Source organism: Amblyomma mixtum, chromosome 6 (genome assembly GCF_055824585.1).
Source record: "Amblyomma mixtum isolate Tamu chromosome 6, ASM5582458v1, whole genome shotgun sequence".
Lineage (NCBI taxonomy): Eukaryota > Metazoa > Arthropoda > Arachnida > Ixodida > Ixodidae > Amblyomma > Amblyomma mixtum.
The window spans coordinates 112,407,295-112,420,669 of record NC_143017.1 but is presented as its reverse complement, the minus strand read 5'-3'; the positions used below and the strand labels follow the sequence as shown (position 1 = coordinate 112,420,669).

The window sequence follows — 13,375 nt, the reverse complement described above, 5'->3', positions numbered from 1 at the left end:
CCGATCTTTCGGCTGGTTCGGCTGTCGTACGCACGAGACCAGAAGTTGGCGACGCTCACATCACAATGGGACGAGGTGTTAGTATGGGGGCGCGAACCCCCTGGTTTTTGAGGGGGTGAAAAACATTTATGGGCAATTAAATTTTTTACAGAAAGGTGATTGGAGTAGGACCCTATTGGCCCTTTCCCCTCACAGTACTAGGTGGAGCCCCTATTCCGGGGCCCCATTGACAAGCAACGCTGCCCGCGTCTGTTGAACCAAGGCCTTTTGGCTCTTTAGGTCTTGACAGCCGAGCAGGGCCGCCTCCCAGTCCTCTCTGGGGGGGTTGGGGTTGGGGGGGTAGATGGGTTAGATTGACACGCCCAAACCATGTGGAAGGTGTCAGACACCTCCCCACAGAACTGGCACGTGCCATCAAAGGATGTATTGAAATGTTTAAGCACCGCCGGGCACAGTACAGTGTTAGTTAAAATTTTGATGAGGAGGCGCGCTCGTCAGCGCGATCCAGACCCTTACAAGGGGCCGGGTAGCGCCGGTGCTCCTCCTTGTAGTAATCGGTGATTTGTTTGAATGTAATGGCCAGATTGTCTGATTGGGAGTACCCTTCCAAGGACAGGGAGATAGCCCGGGGAGAGAGTGCGCGGGCGGCCTGATCGGCCTGTTCGTTTCCCTGGAGTCCCTGGTGACCGGGGGCCCAAATCAGGTTTCGTGGAGTTGGATCTTCAGATCGACAGCTATATTCCAGTATGCGCCAGGCAAGCGGGGGAGCCCAGCCCAACTCGTAGTTCCGACAGGCCCCTCGCGAGTCGGTTATGATGTGTTTTGACTTGGGATTCGTGAGAGCCAGAGCAATGGCAATCTCCTCCGCGTGTGTTGCGCTGTAGGCTTTGAAAGTGAGCCCGTTAACTGTGTTTGTGTTGTGTACGACTGCGGCCGTGTACCACCCCCGTGGTGTGGGCCTGCAACGTCTACGTAATACACATGTTCTTGGTTACCATAGTATCGCTATGGTCTTCTCTGGACATGTTGCGGGGAAGGGGTCGGACCCGGAGGGGCGCGTCTCCAGGGTTCTGGCACTCTCTCCCTTTCCTCAGTGTGGTAGTCGTGTTTGATGTGTAGCCGGTCCAAGAGGCGGCGACCGGACGTGGTCTGTGCAAGACGCGTGTATTGGTTGACTAAGTGGGCTTCTCGAAGCTCCCGGAATGTGTTCACCACGCCCAAGGCCAGAAGTCTCTGGTTGGACGTGGTGACCGGGAGATCGAGAGCCCGCTTGATGACTTTCCGCAGGATGACCTCCAGTTGGTCATCATCGTGTTTGCGCAGGTGCAAGTAGGGAGTTGAGTAGAGGATTCTACTCGTTACGAAAGCATGGGCAAGCCGCAGTGCATCCTTGCTTCGTAATCCGCCCCGCTTGTTGGAGACCCGGCGGACCATTCGGCCCACCTGGTCTCCCACCGTGCGAAGTTTGGCTAGGGTGGTGTCGACTCTGCGTTGGTGGTGTATGAAGAGGCCAAGGACGCGGATCTCCTTGGCCTCCCGGATCGGTCCCGAGGGGAGACTGATGCGAAGCGGAGTTGTGTCCCGAGTGGAGGGACGTAAGTGCACAAATTCTGATTTAGCTGGGGCGCACTGGAGTCAGCAGTAGGCCGCGTAGTCGTTGACTAGGGTCGCCGCTGCTTGCAGGCAGGACTACATGTGGCCCAGGTTACCTTGCGTGGCCCAGATTGTAATGTTATCCGCAAAAAGAGCGTGATGTATCCCGGGCAGGGAAGACAATTTGGAGGGAAGGCGAAGCATTGCCAAATTGAAGAGCAGGGGAGACAGGACCGCGCCTTGAGGTGTTCCCCTCGAGCCGATGGTGTATGGCCCGTGTTTCGCATCTTGTATGCGTATATAGGCATCTTGTATGCGTATATAAACCGAACATGGTGTCCGCGAAAATGTGCTGTGTTTGGAGATAATCCGAGAGTCTGTCGCGCACCATCGTCTCCATCAGCTTGCCGACACAAGACGTCAGAGAGATGGGGCGAAGGTTCTCCACATCGATAGGTTTGCCGGCCTTCGGGATGAAGGTCACGAGAGCCGATTTCCAATCGAGAGGGAGAGGAGTCTCTCCGTCCCAAATGCTATTGATGTATTTGAGGTTTTTGAGGGGAAAGCCGTGGCATGAGAGGAGGGTAATTTTTAGTCAAGTGCGGCTCACTCAATAAGGGGTATTCATGGGAAATCATGTGTGCTATGTTGAGGTCCAGCGCGTAGCTCGAGGAATGCGTACCGGAGCAGGAGGCAATAATCCCTTTAGACAAGCCGGCGGCCTTATTCCGACAGACAGCACCTACAGACGACAAAATGTCGGCCGTTATGACGTCGGTGAACACGCCCTATAGAATGCATGCAGCAAATTTTTGCGTAACATCAATATTTGAATAGTGAGCTTCATGCCTGAATCATGTAAACCGATCCGATGGAAGCTCTTTTAGGCATTATTAAATAGTTTTAACTTAGCAGTTTTCCTTGCAGACCTCTACAAGAAATGCGGTCATGACTATTCCCTCTAGTGAAGCAGCGCAACGGCACAGAGCCAAAGGGAAGAAAGGGACGAACACAGCGCTGACTACAGCGCTGAACACAGCGCTGAAGGGACAAAGTCAACGCTGTGTTCGTCCCTTTCTTCCCTTTGGCCCTGTGCCGTTGCGCTGCTTCACTAGATACGTGAGACCAACTCGCCCACCAGTTCATGATGACTATTCCCACTGTATGAAAACTACGGCAGCTGAGGTAACGGGTAATGATGGCCAGCGATGTTAAAATCGTCAAGCGCGTCAGGATTCGTTGTGGAAGACGCTGTGACAGTCGGCTTTGTTTTCTTAGGCTGGTGTCACAAGCTGGTTCTCGCGAATTTCTTTTTCAGTTAAAATACAAAGCGGCAAAAAGCCAAAGCCTTCATAATTTTTCAATGTTGTCATGTGGCTTCGTGCAGGTGTTCAAACTGGTTGTAGCAATTTGTTGTAAACAGATTAATTATAACCAGAAAATGCATGTAAAGGGTAGAGTACGCCACCGTGAGTAGTATCAAAACCAACTGGCATTTTCCTTCGCGGTACGTAGCGTTCACAGTTGAAGCCCACAGCACAGACAACCGTTTCTTCCCACGGCCGCGGAAAACCAGCAACAGGCTATATACAGGCGTTTATAAGTAACCTTCCAGTGCGGAAACTCCAACAACAAAACACCAACTCTGTGGAGGCACTCTCAGCTGACTATCTCAGCTTCTAGGAGGAGCGGCCCAGTTGCACCATTCACCCGCGCTTTACTCAAGTATAGCTGAATCAGTCTTCTGGCCCTCAACTGCTCTTACTATTTGTTCTGAGTTGCCTGGACGTGTTGGACCTAGTTGGAAGTGTCTAAACGTCGCGTACGTCTCGGGACATGACAACTTCTACGGTCCTTTCTTGATAGAAATTTCTTGCTGTAGTAGGTGCGGGCACTGAGGGACGCTCGACGCTCGTCTCGTTGGCATCAGTATGTCTGCGTCGACGAATCGCCAAGCAGTGTTTTGCAAACAGCCGCCAAGGCACACCTAACAAACAGTTTAGCGCACTCTTAGCATGAACCGAGAAATGGCAGGGTGCGGCTGCTGCCCCTTTGAGGGCAACCACTGTTGACCTTCGGGCACATCTTGACCGGCTTCCATGGTGCGAAAAAGGTCACAGACGCCATGCTTGCTGGAGATCGCTTTAATGTTGTCGGACACACTACAAATGAGTGGCATCATCACTGGTTTAACCGTGCCCTCAGAAAACTAAGCTGTACTGTTTTCACTGTAACTGGCGTTTCTTCTACCGACCTGAGTGAACGTTGCGAACTTTGGCATTCATGCGTTTAATGACGGCCTTTATGAGCCGGTCGAGGTCGGTTAATTCGAAGTCTTGAAATTTGATGCCGTTGCCGGGGTGTTCTATGGCAAGCTTTTAGTATTGAGCGCTTACAAAGACAAGAAATCAGAGGTACATTTTAATTGGTATATTTGCTTTTTAACAATATTTTATTATAGTTCTGTGCTTACGAACTCAGCTGCACCTTGACTTCCAGATAACACGCGAAGGAGTAATCTGTCAAATCGAGAACTAAACGCATGAAAGAGTGAAGGGCAGTGCGCTGCCAAGTCAGCGCGCGACGCCCTCGGCCGCTCTCTCACTGGCTTAATTCAGGAGAGGAGCTGTGAAGAGGTGCGCTGGCTAGCGCGTCTACCGGCAAGCCTGCAGGAAAGAAAGCGCGAACAGTGAGCGCCGAACGTGATGCGATTTCTTGAGCAGAACCTGTTGGAGCATCAGTGGCGGCCTTGACGCGGGGACGCGTGATGACAGATAAAAATGCGTGGCGTTGGGCCAACGTTCACAATTCTGGCCCTTCGCAGTCGCGCTCCTGACGCTGCGTCGCGTGGGCGCCCGGGGAAGCAGGAGTTTTCCGTAGGTGAGATTGAAATGCATTCACTTTCTATCGGCTCCACGGAGGGGCAGCTCAGCCTTCAAAAGCGTTGGCAGACTCCCATTGCAATTGTGCGCGAACGCGCTCTTGTTTATTTATGACCAGGGGTGCTAACCACGGTCAGTGGTCTAGGGAAGAGAAGCAATGTCAAGGGAGTGCACTTTAAAGCGGTGAGCAAGTAGAGGCAACACAGATGCCAGCGACGGTAGCAGGGTAAAGCGGAGACTTGGAAAGCGTAGTGAATGGCACGGAGACGAACGCTTGCATTTTTCTCTTAAGTGACGCTGCATTGTAATGTGAAATTATTTGGTTCTCTTTTCGCAAATTAAGTACAGTTTTCGGATTCGCAGAAACGCAGAGCTCCTAGCTGCTGTCGTCGACGGATTTGTGGCTCAGTTTATGCGCAAAGGGGGGAAAAAGCGCAATCACTGTGCCCGGATGAGACCTGCGGACCCCACTTTCGTGGTCCGGGGACCATTGTGCCGAACTCCGCTCGCGGAGGTTTGGGGGGGGGGGGGGCTTTCGTTCAGCGTATGCTGCCGGATCGGAATCCCGCGTGCGGAGATCGCCTCCACGAAAAAAAAAAAAATGACGATATGTGTAATTTGGGGCTTGCTAGCTTCATAATTTATTTTACTGCTAGCTGTACTTCCTTATTGTTTGCGCTGTGCCCTATGTATGTGGCGTCGGTCATGTAAAATGTTTTTGAAGTGGACAGTCGAACGTAACGTAAAGGTATTCCATCTGGTCACGGCGTTCTCTCAGCTTTCCTTGTCGAGTCCATTAAAACGGGCAATAACGCATCGATTCAGAGTGCCGGTGAGCATCGCTTTTGATTAATTTGAGCACGTTTAAAATACCGTCGGCAACAGTGACGCAGGGTTGCAAGTTTGAGTTTCTGTCATTGCGCACAACTTTCGAAGTCAAATGCACGCCAGGTTCCTCTCGCCGTTGACGCTTTCGTTGCCCTTTGTCCCCGCTTCTCAATCTCGCAGCTCCGACCTTCGCGAAGTTCTGAGTAGAGGCTTGGATCACTCTTCTCTATACGGTCGAGAGACAAAGCAACGACGCACTCACAAGCCCCGCACCACGCTCGTCATGACATAATCTTTGTGTTCGCAGACGAACGGCAAACCTACTAGCCTTGCCTTACACAGTTAGCGATATAAAAGTCCTCTTAGCACTTCCTTATTGCTTTCATTAACTGAGGCTAAGAAGTTCCCTCTACTTGCACAGCCGGGGTACCGCAGGTGAAAGATGCCAATGGAGGCGTGAATTAACGCGGTACGAGTCAAGAGACAATTTTTGTACAAAACTAAAAAATATGAAAAGGAAGAAAAAGAAAATAAATTTAGCCAGAATGGTTGGTCACGAGGAAACTGCGAAAGGGCGATTTCAACGAGAACAAGGCCAACTCGTCTTATTCGCTTGTATCAGCATTGCCCTGTTCCTTAGTCCTGAGGACTCTACGAACTTCTCTACAAATATTGTCTTGTTCATAAAAGAGCAAATACGGGTTGCGTAAATCGGATTAGTCAAGGCGCCGAGATATGACCTGCGTGCGATTCTGAATGTTTATCTGCTTCCTTCTGCGCAAATACTAGACTTGTGGTATCAGGGAATCAGTGGTCACCTGAGCTACACATAAATTTGACCAGACCTCTGCACGCCGATGAGCGCGAAAACGCAGTACAGGGCTCGATATATCAGACCTATTGAATTGTACGTCACATGATACAACTTCACATCTTGCATGAGGCACCATTAAACGCTGACCGTTAACAAGCGTTCACAGAGCCCTTATGACATTTTGAGCGAGTGCTCACCTATGGGGCAGAAACGTGGAGGCTAACAAAGAGGGTTCAGCTTAAATTAAGGACAATTCAGCGAGCTATGGAAAGAAAAATGATAGGTGTGACGTTAAGAGATCGGAAGCGGGCGGAATGGGTGAGAGAATAAACGCGGGTTAATGACATCCTAGTTGAAATCAAGAGGAAGAAGTGGGCTTGGGTAGGGCATGTAATGCGAAGGCAAGATAACCGCTGGTCCTTAAGGTATAACAGAGTGGATATCAAGAGAAGGCAAGCGTAGCAGGGGGCGGCAGAAAGTTAGGTGGGCGGATGGGATTAAGAAATTTGCGGGAATACGGTGGCCGCAGCTGGCGAAGGACAGGGTTGATTGGAGAGACATGGGAGAGGCCTTTGTCCTGCAGTGGGCGTGGTCAGGCTGATGATGATTATGATGCTGCAGACGTAGGTTGGCGGATCGTGCGTTACAGTTGGACGTTCGCAGCTTTACGAGTGAACGAGCCATTGTAAACGTGGGACAATATGCCGAATTATTTACGTCGCATCATATTTATTTTCAGGCAGGACGTGCATAGAGGGTCCTAGTCGCCACAATGCTTCCCACACTGTTCGCCCTGAGCTTGCTTTGCTGCCTAGTATCGGCAGCTGAGCGCACTGCCAAAGCATCGACGTCTCAAGGGCCGCTGACCGGAAACATCGTCAGTTTCAACGGAAAGAAGGTGGAGGAGTACCTGGGGATCCCCTATGCCCAACCGCCTGTGGGAAACCTCCGCTTCCGCAAGCCCCTTCCCCTCGAGTCGTGGAACGGAACGTACGACGCCACAAAGGTCAAGCATTCCTGCCACCAAAACTTGTACGATGTTATTTTCATCATACCTACGGACCTCTCGGAAGACTGCCTGTACCTCAACGTCTGGACTACGCGCAAGGACGGAGCTCCCAAGCCCGTCATCGTGTGGATACACGGCGGCGCCTTCAAGTTCGGCTCTTCCCACGAGCGCTGGTACAACGGCGCGGCGCTTGCTGCCCTGAACGATGTCGTTGTCGTCACCCTCAACTACAGGCTGGGAATATTCGGGTTCCTGGATGCCGGCAACGACGAGGCTCCAGGAAACATGGGACTGTGGGATCAGAACGTAGCCCTCAAGTGGGTCCAGCGCAACATCAAGGCCTTCGGCGGAGACCCACGCCTGGTCACGGTATTCGGAGAGAGCGCCGGGGCCATGAGTGTGCACTCGCACATGTTGTCTCCTCACAGTAAGGGGCTCTTCAGGAGAGGCTTCATGATGAGCGGCACTCTCGCTTTGAACTTTCCTGTAGAGAGCCCATCCGAAAGCGCGGAGAGGGGCAGAAAAGTGGGGCAGATGCTCGGTTGTGGCACTGGGCCGCAAGATGACCTGAGCGCCGTGATACACTGTCTCCGCACCAAGGACGCAGAGGCACTGCACAAGGCGTCCGAGGAAGCAGCTCTGCACAAAATATGCACTTTCTTCCCCACATCCGAGTCCGAGTTTCTCCCGGTGCTTCCATCTCGGGCGACGCCCAAGAAACACTACGAGCCTCTGGACACGCTCATCAGCGTGACTGCTGACGAAGGAGCTTTCGCGGCTATTTTCCAGCCGGACCAGAGGCTGCTGGAGCAGGATCTGTCTCAACTCGATGAGGCAGCTGTCAGGAAAAGCTACGAAACTATTACATACATCTGGAGCCTGGGCAAGGCTGTTCCCATAGGCAAGGCGTACATCGAAAAAGCGGTCCCTCATGGTAAACAGGCCATCAGGAAAGCCCTAATTCATTTTGCGGGAGACCTTTTCAAGTGCCAGACAATGGCGTTCAGCGAAAATCACTCTCAAGGCGGTGGTAAACTCTACGGCTTCGTCTTCAGCTACCGGTCCGAGAAGTACGAGTTCCCCGAATTCTTCGGGGTGCCTCACACAAGTGACATTCCGTACTACATGGGGGCCCCGTTTCTGGATGTTGAGAAATACACGGATGAGGACCGAGTCATGAGCAAGAAAGCAATGGATATGCTCGTCTCGTTTGCCAGGACGGGGTAAGTTGGCTTAGGCCATTTGAAATTATCGCGATAACTGTGCGGCATTAAACTAAAGTCCACATCTTCCATGCACAGTTTTGCCCTCTGCGAAATACCGTCCAACTTCGCACTTAGGTCCTAGGTGCCGTTTTTCATTCGTGTTATATTCTGACGTGAAAGACAGCCTTTGCGGCCCATTTGCGTTATTGAAAGCAAATGAAACAAATGAGGAAGTTGCGCAGTATGATCGCACCAACTGCACGGGGAATGACTTCGGCAGTCGTACCCCGACATGGCTTAGAGAGTGGGCTGTTGAGAAAACGCTTGCAGAGGAGAATTTGAGAGATGGTGCTGAGGTGTTGCTGGGAGGGATGTTGCTAATTAAATTTTTGTATTAGGAAATTAATAATTCATTTTTGTATTATTCAGTGATTGCGTTGTGATCCCAGCTATAATACTGAGGTCAATGTCGTGACGGCTCCCACGTCCTCTTCACAGCAAGTTGATTGCGGACCGTGGGTTCATCATGGGTTTGTCGCATATGCCTTAGCTCCCACGTGCGATAGTCGGGGTCCCGCGTCCGTAGGTCTCTCATTATTGGCGGACGAACGCGTAGTGGGGGTAGGGAATGCAAGAATGAATGTCCCACAGTGCACTGACTTCTTTTCGCTTCCGAAGCGCCACCGCTGAGGCAGAGATTCCATCCCGCGTCCTTGTACTTACCACCAGAAAGTCGTGGAAGATGCCGCAACGTCAATGAAAGAAGAGAAAGGGAGCGCATCCATGCGTGAAGAGCCTTTTCTATTTTGTCTTTCCACGCATGCGCTATTTTCTGGGGTGTGTGGATTTGAAGCTTTAAGGTCGTGTTTCGCTGACACGTCACACTAACAGGTACCGCTTTAAGCATGTACAGTCGTCGTCGAAAGCAGGTGTAAGCATGAAATGCGTTGCAGGGAATATAGATGCCCCTGCGCTATGGGCACTGATGCTTGGCACGGTCAGTTGGCTCTCGGCGTGTTGCGAGAAAAAACGCGTCGGCGAACGGTGCACATGCTCGCCATAAGCCTCACTTCGCTTGTATATTGTCACGAATGGCATAGACGACTTGCTTGCACACCTTACATGATTCAGCGAGGGCTAGTGTGGCTCGTTCTTCACAAGGATCTCATAAAATCGGCAAAATACTCCCGGGGCATGCTATTCCCCGAATATGTTTGGCAAACTGTTTGTCACACTGAAGACGAGACGGTCTAGAGCGGAGTTCAAACATGCTCGACGCAAGCATACTCGGCAGCCAGTTGTAACAACGCAGCCTTATTTACTCAACAAATGCCCAACGAAAGCCACCGATTTGGCGCCTGCATTTCGGGGGGCCGTATGGTGGGGCGTTTTGCCTCTGCTTTCGGTAGTGCAGCTCAGTGCCCTTGACTGTATCTACTGCACTCTTACATCATGCGGTATCTGGTGGTTTCGGCAGACTGATTAAGGGCAGTAATGGGCGGACGTCCTCTTGTCCAGGGTGACTTGGGTGTAGACGGCCACGTTAGGAGCGCGTGACGAATGTCCATGCAGCCAGACAGATTATCCGCAAAACCTTTCTTCTTACTGAACTTCTTTTTTAATGAACAGCAAATGTGTGCTTTCTGTTTTTGAACTGTCCGCTTACAAATACTTGCTGTTGTGGAATGAGATACGCTCAACTTATTAAAGTGATACTGAGGACCAATATAAATCACCCTGTATCGGTGGAGTGCCGGGTTTTAATCTCAAGGGACCACCCTCACCGAAAGCGGCGCTTTTATAAGCTACGCAAACGAACAAAAATCCATATGCAGGTGTCGCCATCAATGGCCGATCTCGCAAGTGAAATGAATGTGTTAAGTACGTCACGAGTTTGGATCGAGTGGCGAAAAGTTTTCTTACTCCAATTCTCTCGGCAATAAATGCGCAATTTGGTGCTGTACTAACGCCAACATAGCCAGAAAGATCCTGATAATCAATTATCACCAAAACAATAACTGGAGGAAGTTACCTTATGTGCCCCTTGAAAGTTGAGTGCATCTTATTTTAAAATGGCGAGTACTTATGAGCAGAACAAAAATGCTTCCGGGATCCTGCCGGAGTTGTTCATAAATCTCTTTTTCGCGATAACATAAGATCATCCTGTGCTCTTTTAGGTAAAAACTTAAGGTGTGAAATTTCACTTTCAGAGCGCCGAAGCATCCAGGGGGTCTCCCGTGGCCGCCATTCAGCAAGAAAAACCCGGTGTACCAGTGGATTCAGCCGGGCAATTATTCGCATGTCAGCGACTTGTCTGAAGGAAGATGTGAAGCGTTTAGAAAGCAGCTCTAAATTATTCTTCACGGCATGTTGTTGCCCTAATCACCATTGCGACGCTTCGTTTCTTTCTTCTTTTTTTTTTTTTAGACTCAGGTGATCCCTGAAGAGGCTGACCGTGAGGGTGAAGTAGTGAGGACAATAAGAATGGGGTGCTGTATAGTATCTCCTACTCTCAGGTCATGAATCGATGCCTGGAAGGTGTGTATTTTGTTATGTATTTTTGCTGGGACAAAAAGTTGGAGGCTAACAAAAATGCTCGGAATTAGAGACACTGAGGAGAAAGTCAAGTTGGCCTGAATTAACATATTCCCTCATTACAATGTCAAAGATGGTACTTTCACTGCAGGCATCGCTTTTATAAGCAAGAAATGATCAGGAAATGAAACTGAGGAGTCGTCACCATCGGCAGCTTTCCGAAGCAAACTACGATGCGTCAAGACGTTTTCTTCTACGTGGATCACTGAAGCTGGACTATTTCACCATTCACTTACAGAAGGTGATCGCAGTGTCCTTCTCGGTATCGACCTCTCTAGTCTGAATCTAGTAGGGGGGGGGGGGGGCAATTTATTAATACTAATTTCTCAGAAATTAATGCACTTTTGATTACTGTAGAAACATCAGAATATCCAGAAATAACTACAGAATGAATTTTCACTTAAAAAAAATTATGTGAACTTTCATTCTTGATCGTCACATTAAACTGATGTCAACGCAATGTGCTATAGAAAGAATATTGACAGTGCTAACGTTAAATTCCTACTTGCCGAAATTTCGCTTGACGGGCAAAGACTCCTTCAAGATAGTACAGCCAGTAAAAGTGCTTAGTGTAAAATATTACGAGAGAAATACGAGTGACCGCGTCAGACAAGACGCACACAAAACGCCCTTTCTCATGCCAAAACCAAAACAACGGGAGCCATTACCGGGATCTGGAACTGGCGAATGAATCGGTCCGACCTGTCGGGCATGTCTGCATGTGCGGCACTGCTCGTCGCCGGCGATGTTTGTTTGTACTTTAGGGCCAATAAATTCTCCAATTGGAGCTCAGAGGAGACTGTTTGTGTATATAAACGCGCCTCCCAAAACCTTTTGTGCCTGTCTTCGGCCATGTTTGTGCAATTCATCACCCTTGTACGCATATCGATAAGCGAGTGACCGCGTCAGACAAGACACACACAACGCGTCGTTCTTCAGAGCAGCGTTTCACATTTCTAGCCTCAATATACTGTATAAGACTGATGGAAACGACTAAACAGCGCTAACAGATGAAACAGAAGAAAAGAACACAGACATGTGCGCTGACACAACGCATGTGTCAGTGTTCTGCTCTTCCGTCCCGCCTGTTAGTGCTGTTCAGTCGTTTCCATCAAGAAGCGCCAAACCTCCCGACTAAGCCATCATCTTGAAATATAAGATTGCCTCGCATGCGTTAAATCTATGTCGTATTTAGCTTTGATGCATTCTGATGAGACAGCAGTCAGCTGGTGCGAGGCCTTTCCTTCACTTGGTTGGGTAAAAATGTCGCCAGGATATCTTTTGGCGTAACGACCACACTGAAGTTTTCACTAGTGCAGTTCCGGCAGTAGCGCCAATTTTAAGCACCCTGCACTGCGATGCGCTCGAGCATCGATCGGTAGTTTTGTGCACCACCGCCAAGATTCTACCCGGGTCCATTATGGACAGCCGGTCTCAATAAATACTTCGTTGCAAAAGCCAGCTTCGGGTGCCTCGGAAGATCAGATTAACGAGAAGCTGGACTCAAGAGGATTGTTCCTACTTGTGTCCGTACATAAGCCTTCATAGAGAAACGACAGTGGCAGCTAGTTAAAACAAGCGAGCCAGTTTCCGACACGAGTTCCAAACCAAGGGCATGCAGTGAAACGCGGCACGGCTTGCGGCAATCGAAGGAGATGCCCTTTTTACCCTTTTATTGGTCCTCTAAAAAAAAAAAAGTAAGAAAACATAAAAGAAAGAGAGAGGATGCGTGGACCAGCGATGCTTTACCAAGCTTAACGCCAATTCAAAATAAATGAAAAAGAACTAAATGTTCCAAAGAAGAAAAAAGAATTTAAGCGAAAAACAGAGCATTAAAAAAAACTCAAAAGAAAAGAAAACAAAAGGCTCATCACAATAAAAGTTAGTCGCAGGCAGACAGCCAAAGCACAACGTGCAGTCCGCGGAATAAATAATAATAATAATAAAAGAGAAAACCCAAGTCACTGCAAAGTCATGGTCACAGTAACAGTCTAAGAAAGCACTGAGAAAGCACAAAAGGACAACGGACATGCAGAAGGACGACGTGAACGGAAGCGTTTCCATCCACTTCCTTTCCGTTCTTTTGCACTGCTTCATCAAAGATCATCGGTAATTGCGCAGCCGACAGCTACGTGCGCACAGCGTCACCTGCGGTTAGGGTGCCTCGATGGGCCGCATACAAGCATTTTAAACGCTTCTAAATAATAAACCTATAAAAACAAACCGCTTCTCCCTGCTGTGAGTGCGTCCTGATTTTTTCTCTAGCGTGATCCTAATGGCGATTTTACATATTCTGTCACATGCGCGATATTGCACTTTGTAAGCGGTGCCTGTAGGCGCTGCCGTTTAAAGCCTAGAGAGGTTTTGGCAGGGCCATGATGTATTCGTGATAAAAGATTTCCCATGACAATAAATGTTGTTATTGTAAGTGTTATATTTTTGATACCAC

The 13,375-nt window shown here is 49.6% G+C and overlaps 1 protein-coding gene across 2 annotated transcripts; it reads left to right on the top strand.

The window, feature by feature from the left end:
* Positions 1-4,336: 4,336 nt before the first annotated feature.
* LOC149340052 (cholinesterase-like) lies at positions 4,337-11,720 on the top strand. Of its 2 annotated transcripts, none has more exons than XM_089548784.1 (3): positions 4,337-4,473; positions 6,857-8,349; positions 10,542-11,720. In XM_089548784.1, exons 2-3 carry the CDS (start codon positions 6,890-6,892, stop codon positions 10,681-10,683), a joined length of 1,602 nt encoding a protein of 533 aa, XP_089404910.1. In that variant the 5' UTR covers positions 4,337-4,473; positions 6,857-6,889; the 3' UTR covers positions 10,684-11,720. The 2 variants fall into 2 exon arrangements, with proteins under 2 accessions (XP_089404910.1, XP_089404911.1); XM_089548785.1 differs by having other exon boundaries at positions 4,409-4,469.
* Positions 11,721-13,375: the final 1,655 nt, after the last annotated feature.

What these genes read in the sequence shown, in the direction of transcription:
- LOC149340052 (XM_089548784.1), top strand. Translation starts at nt 6,890, where the DNA reads ATGCTTCCCACACTGTTCGCCCTGAGCTTGCTTTGCTGCCTAGTATCG. An exon ending in GTCTCGTTTGCCAGGACGGG is followed by an intron (nt 8,350 to 10,541) that starts GTAAGTTGGCTT and finishes TTTCACTTTCAG; the next exon opens with AGCGCCGAAGCATCCAGGGG.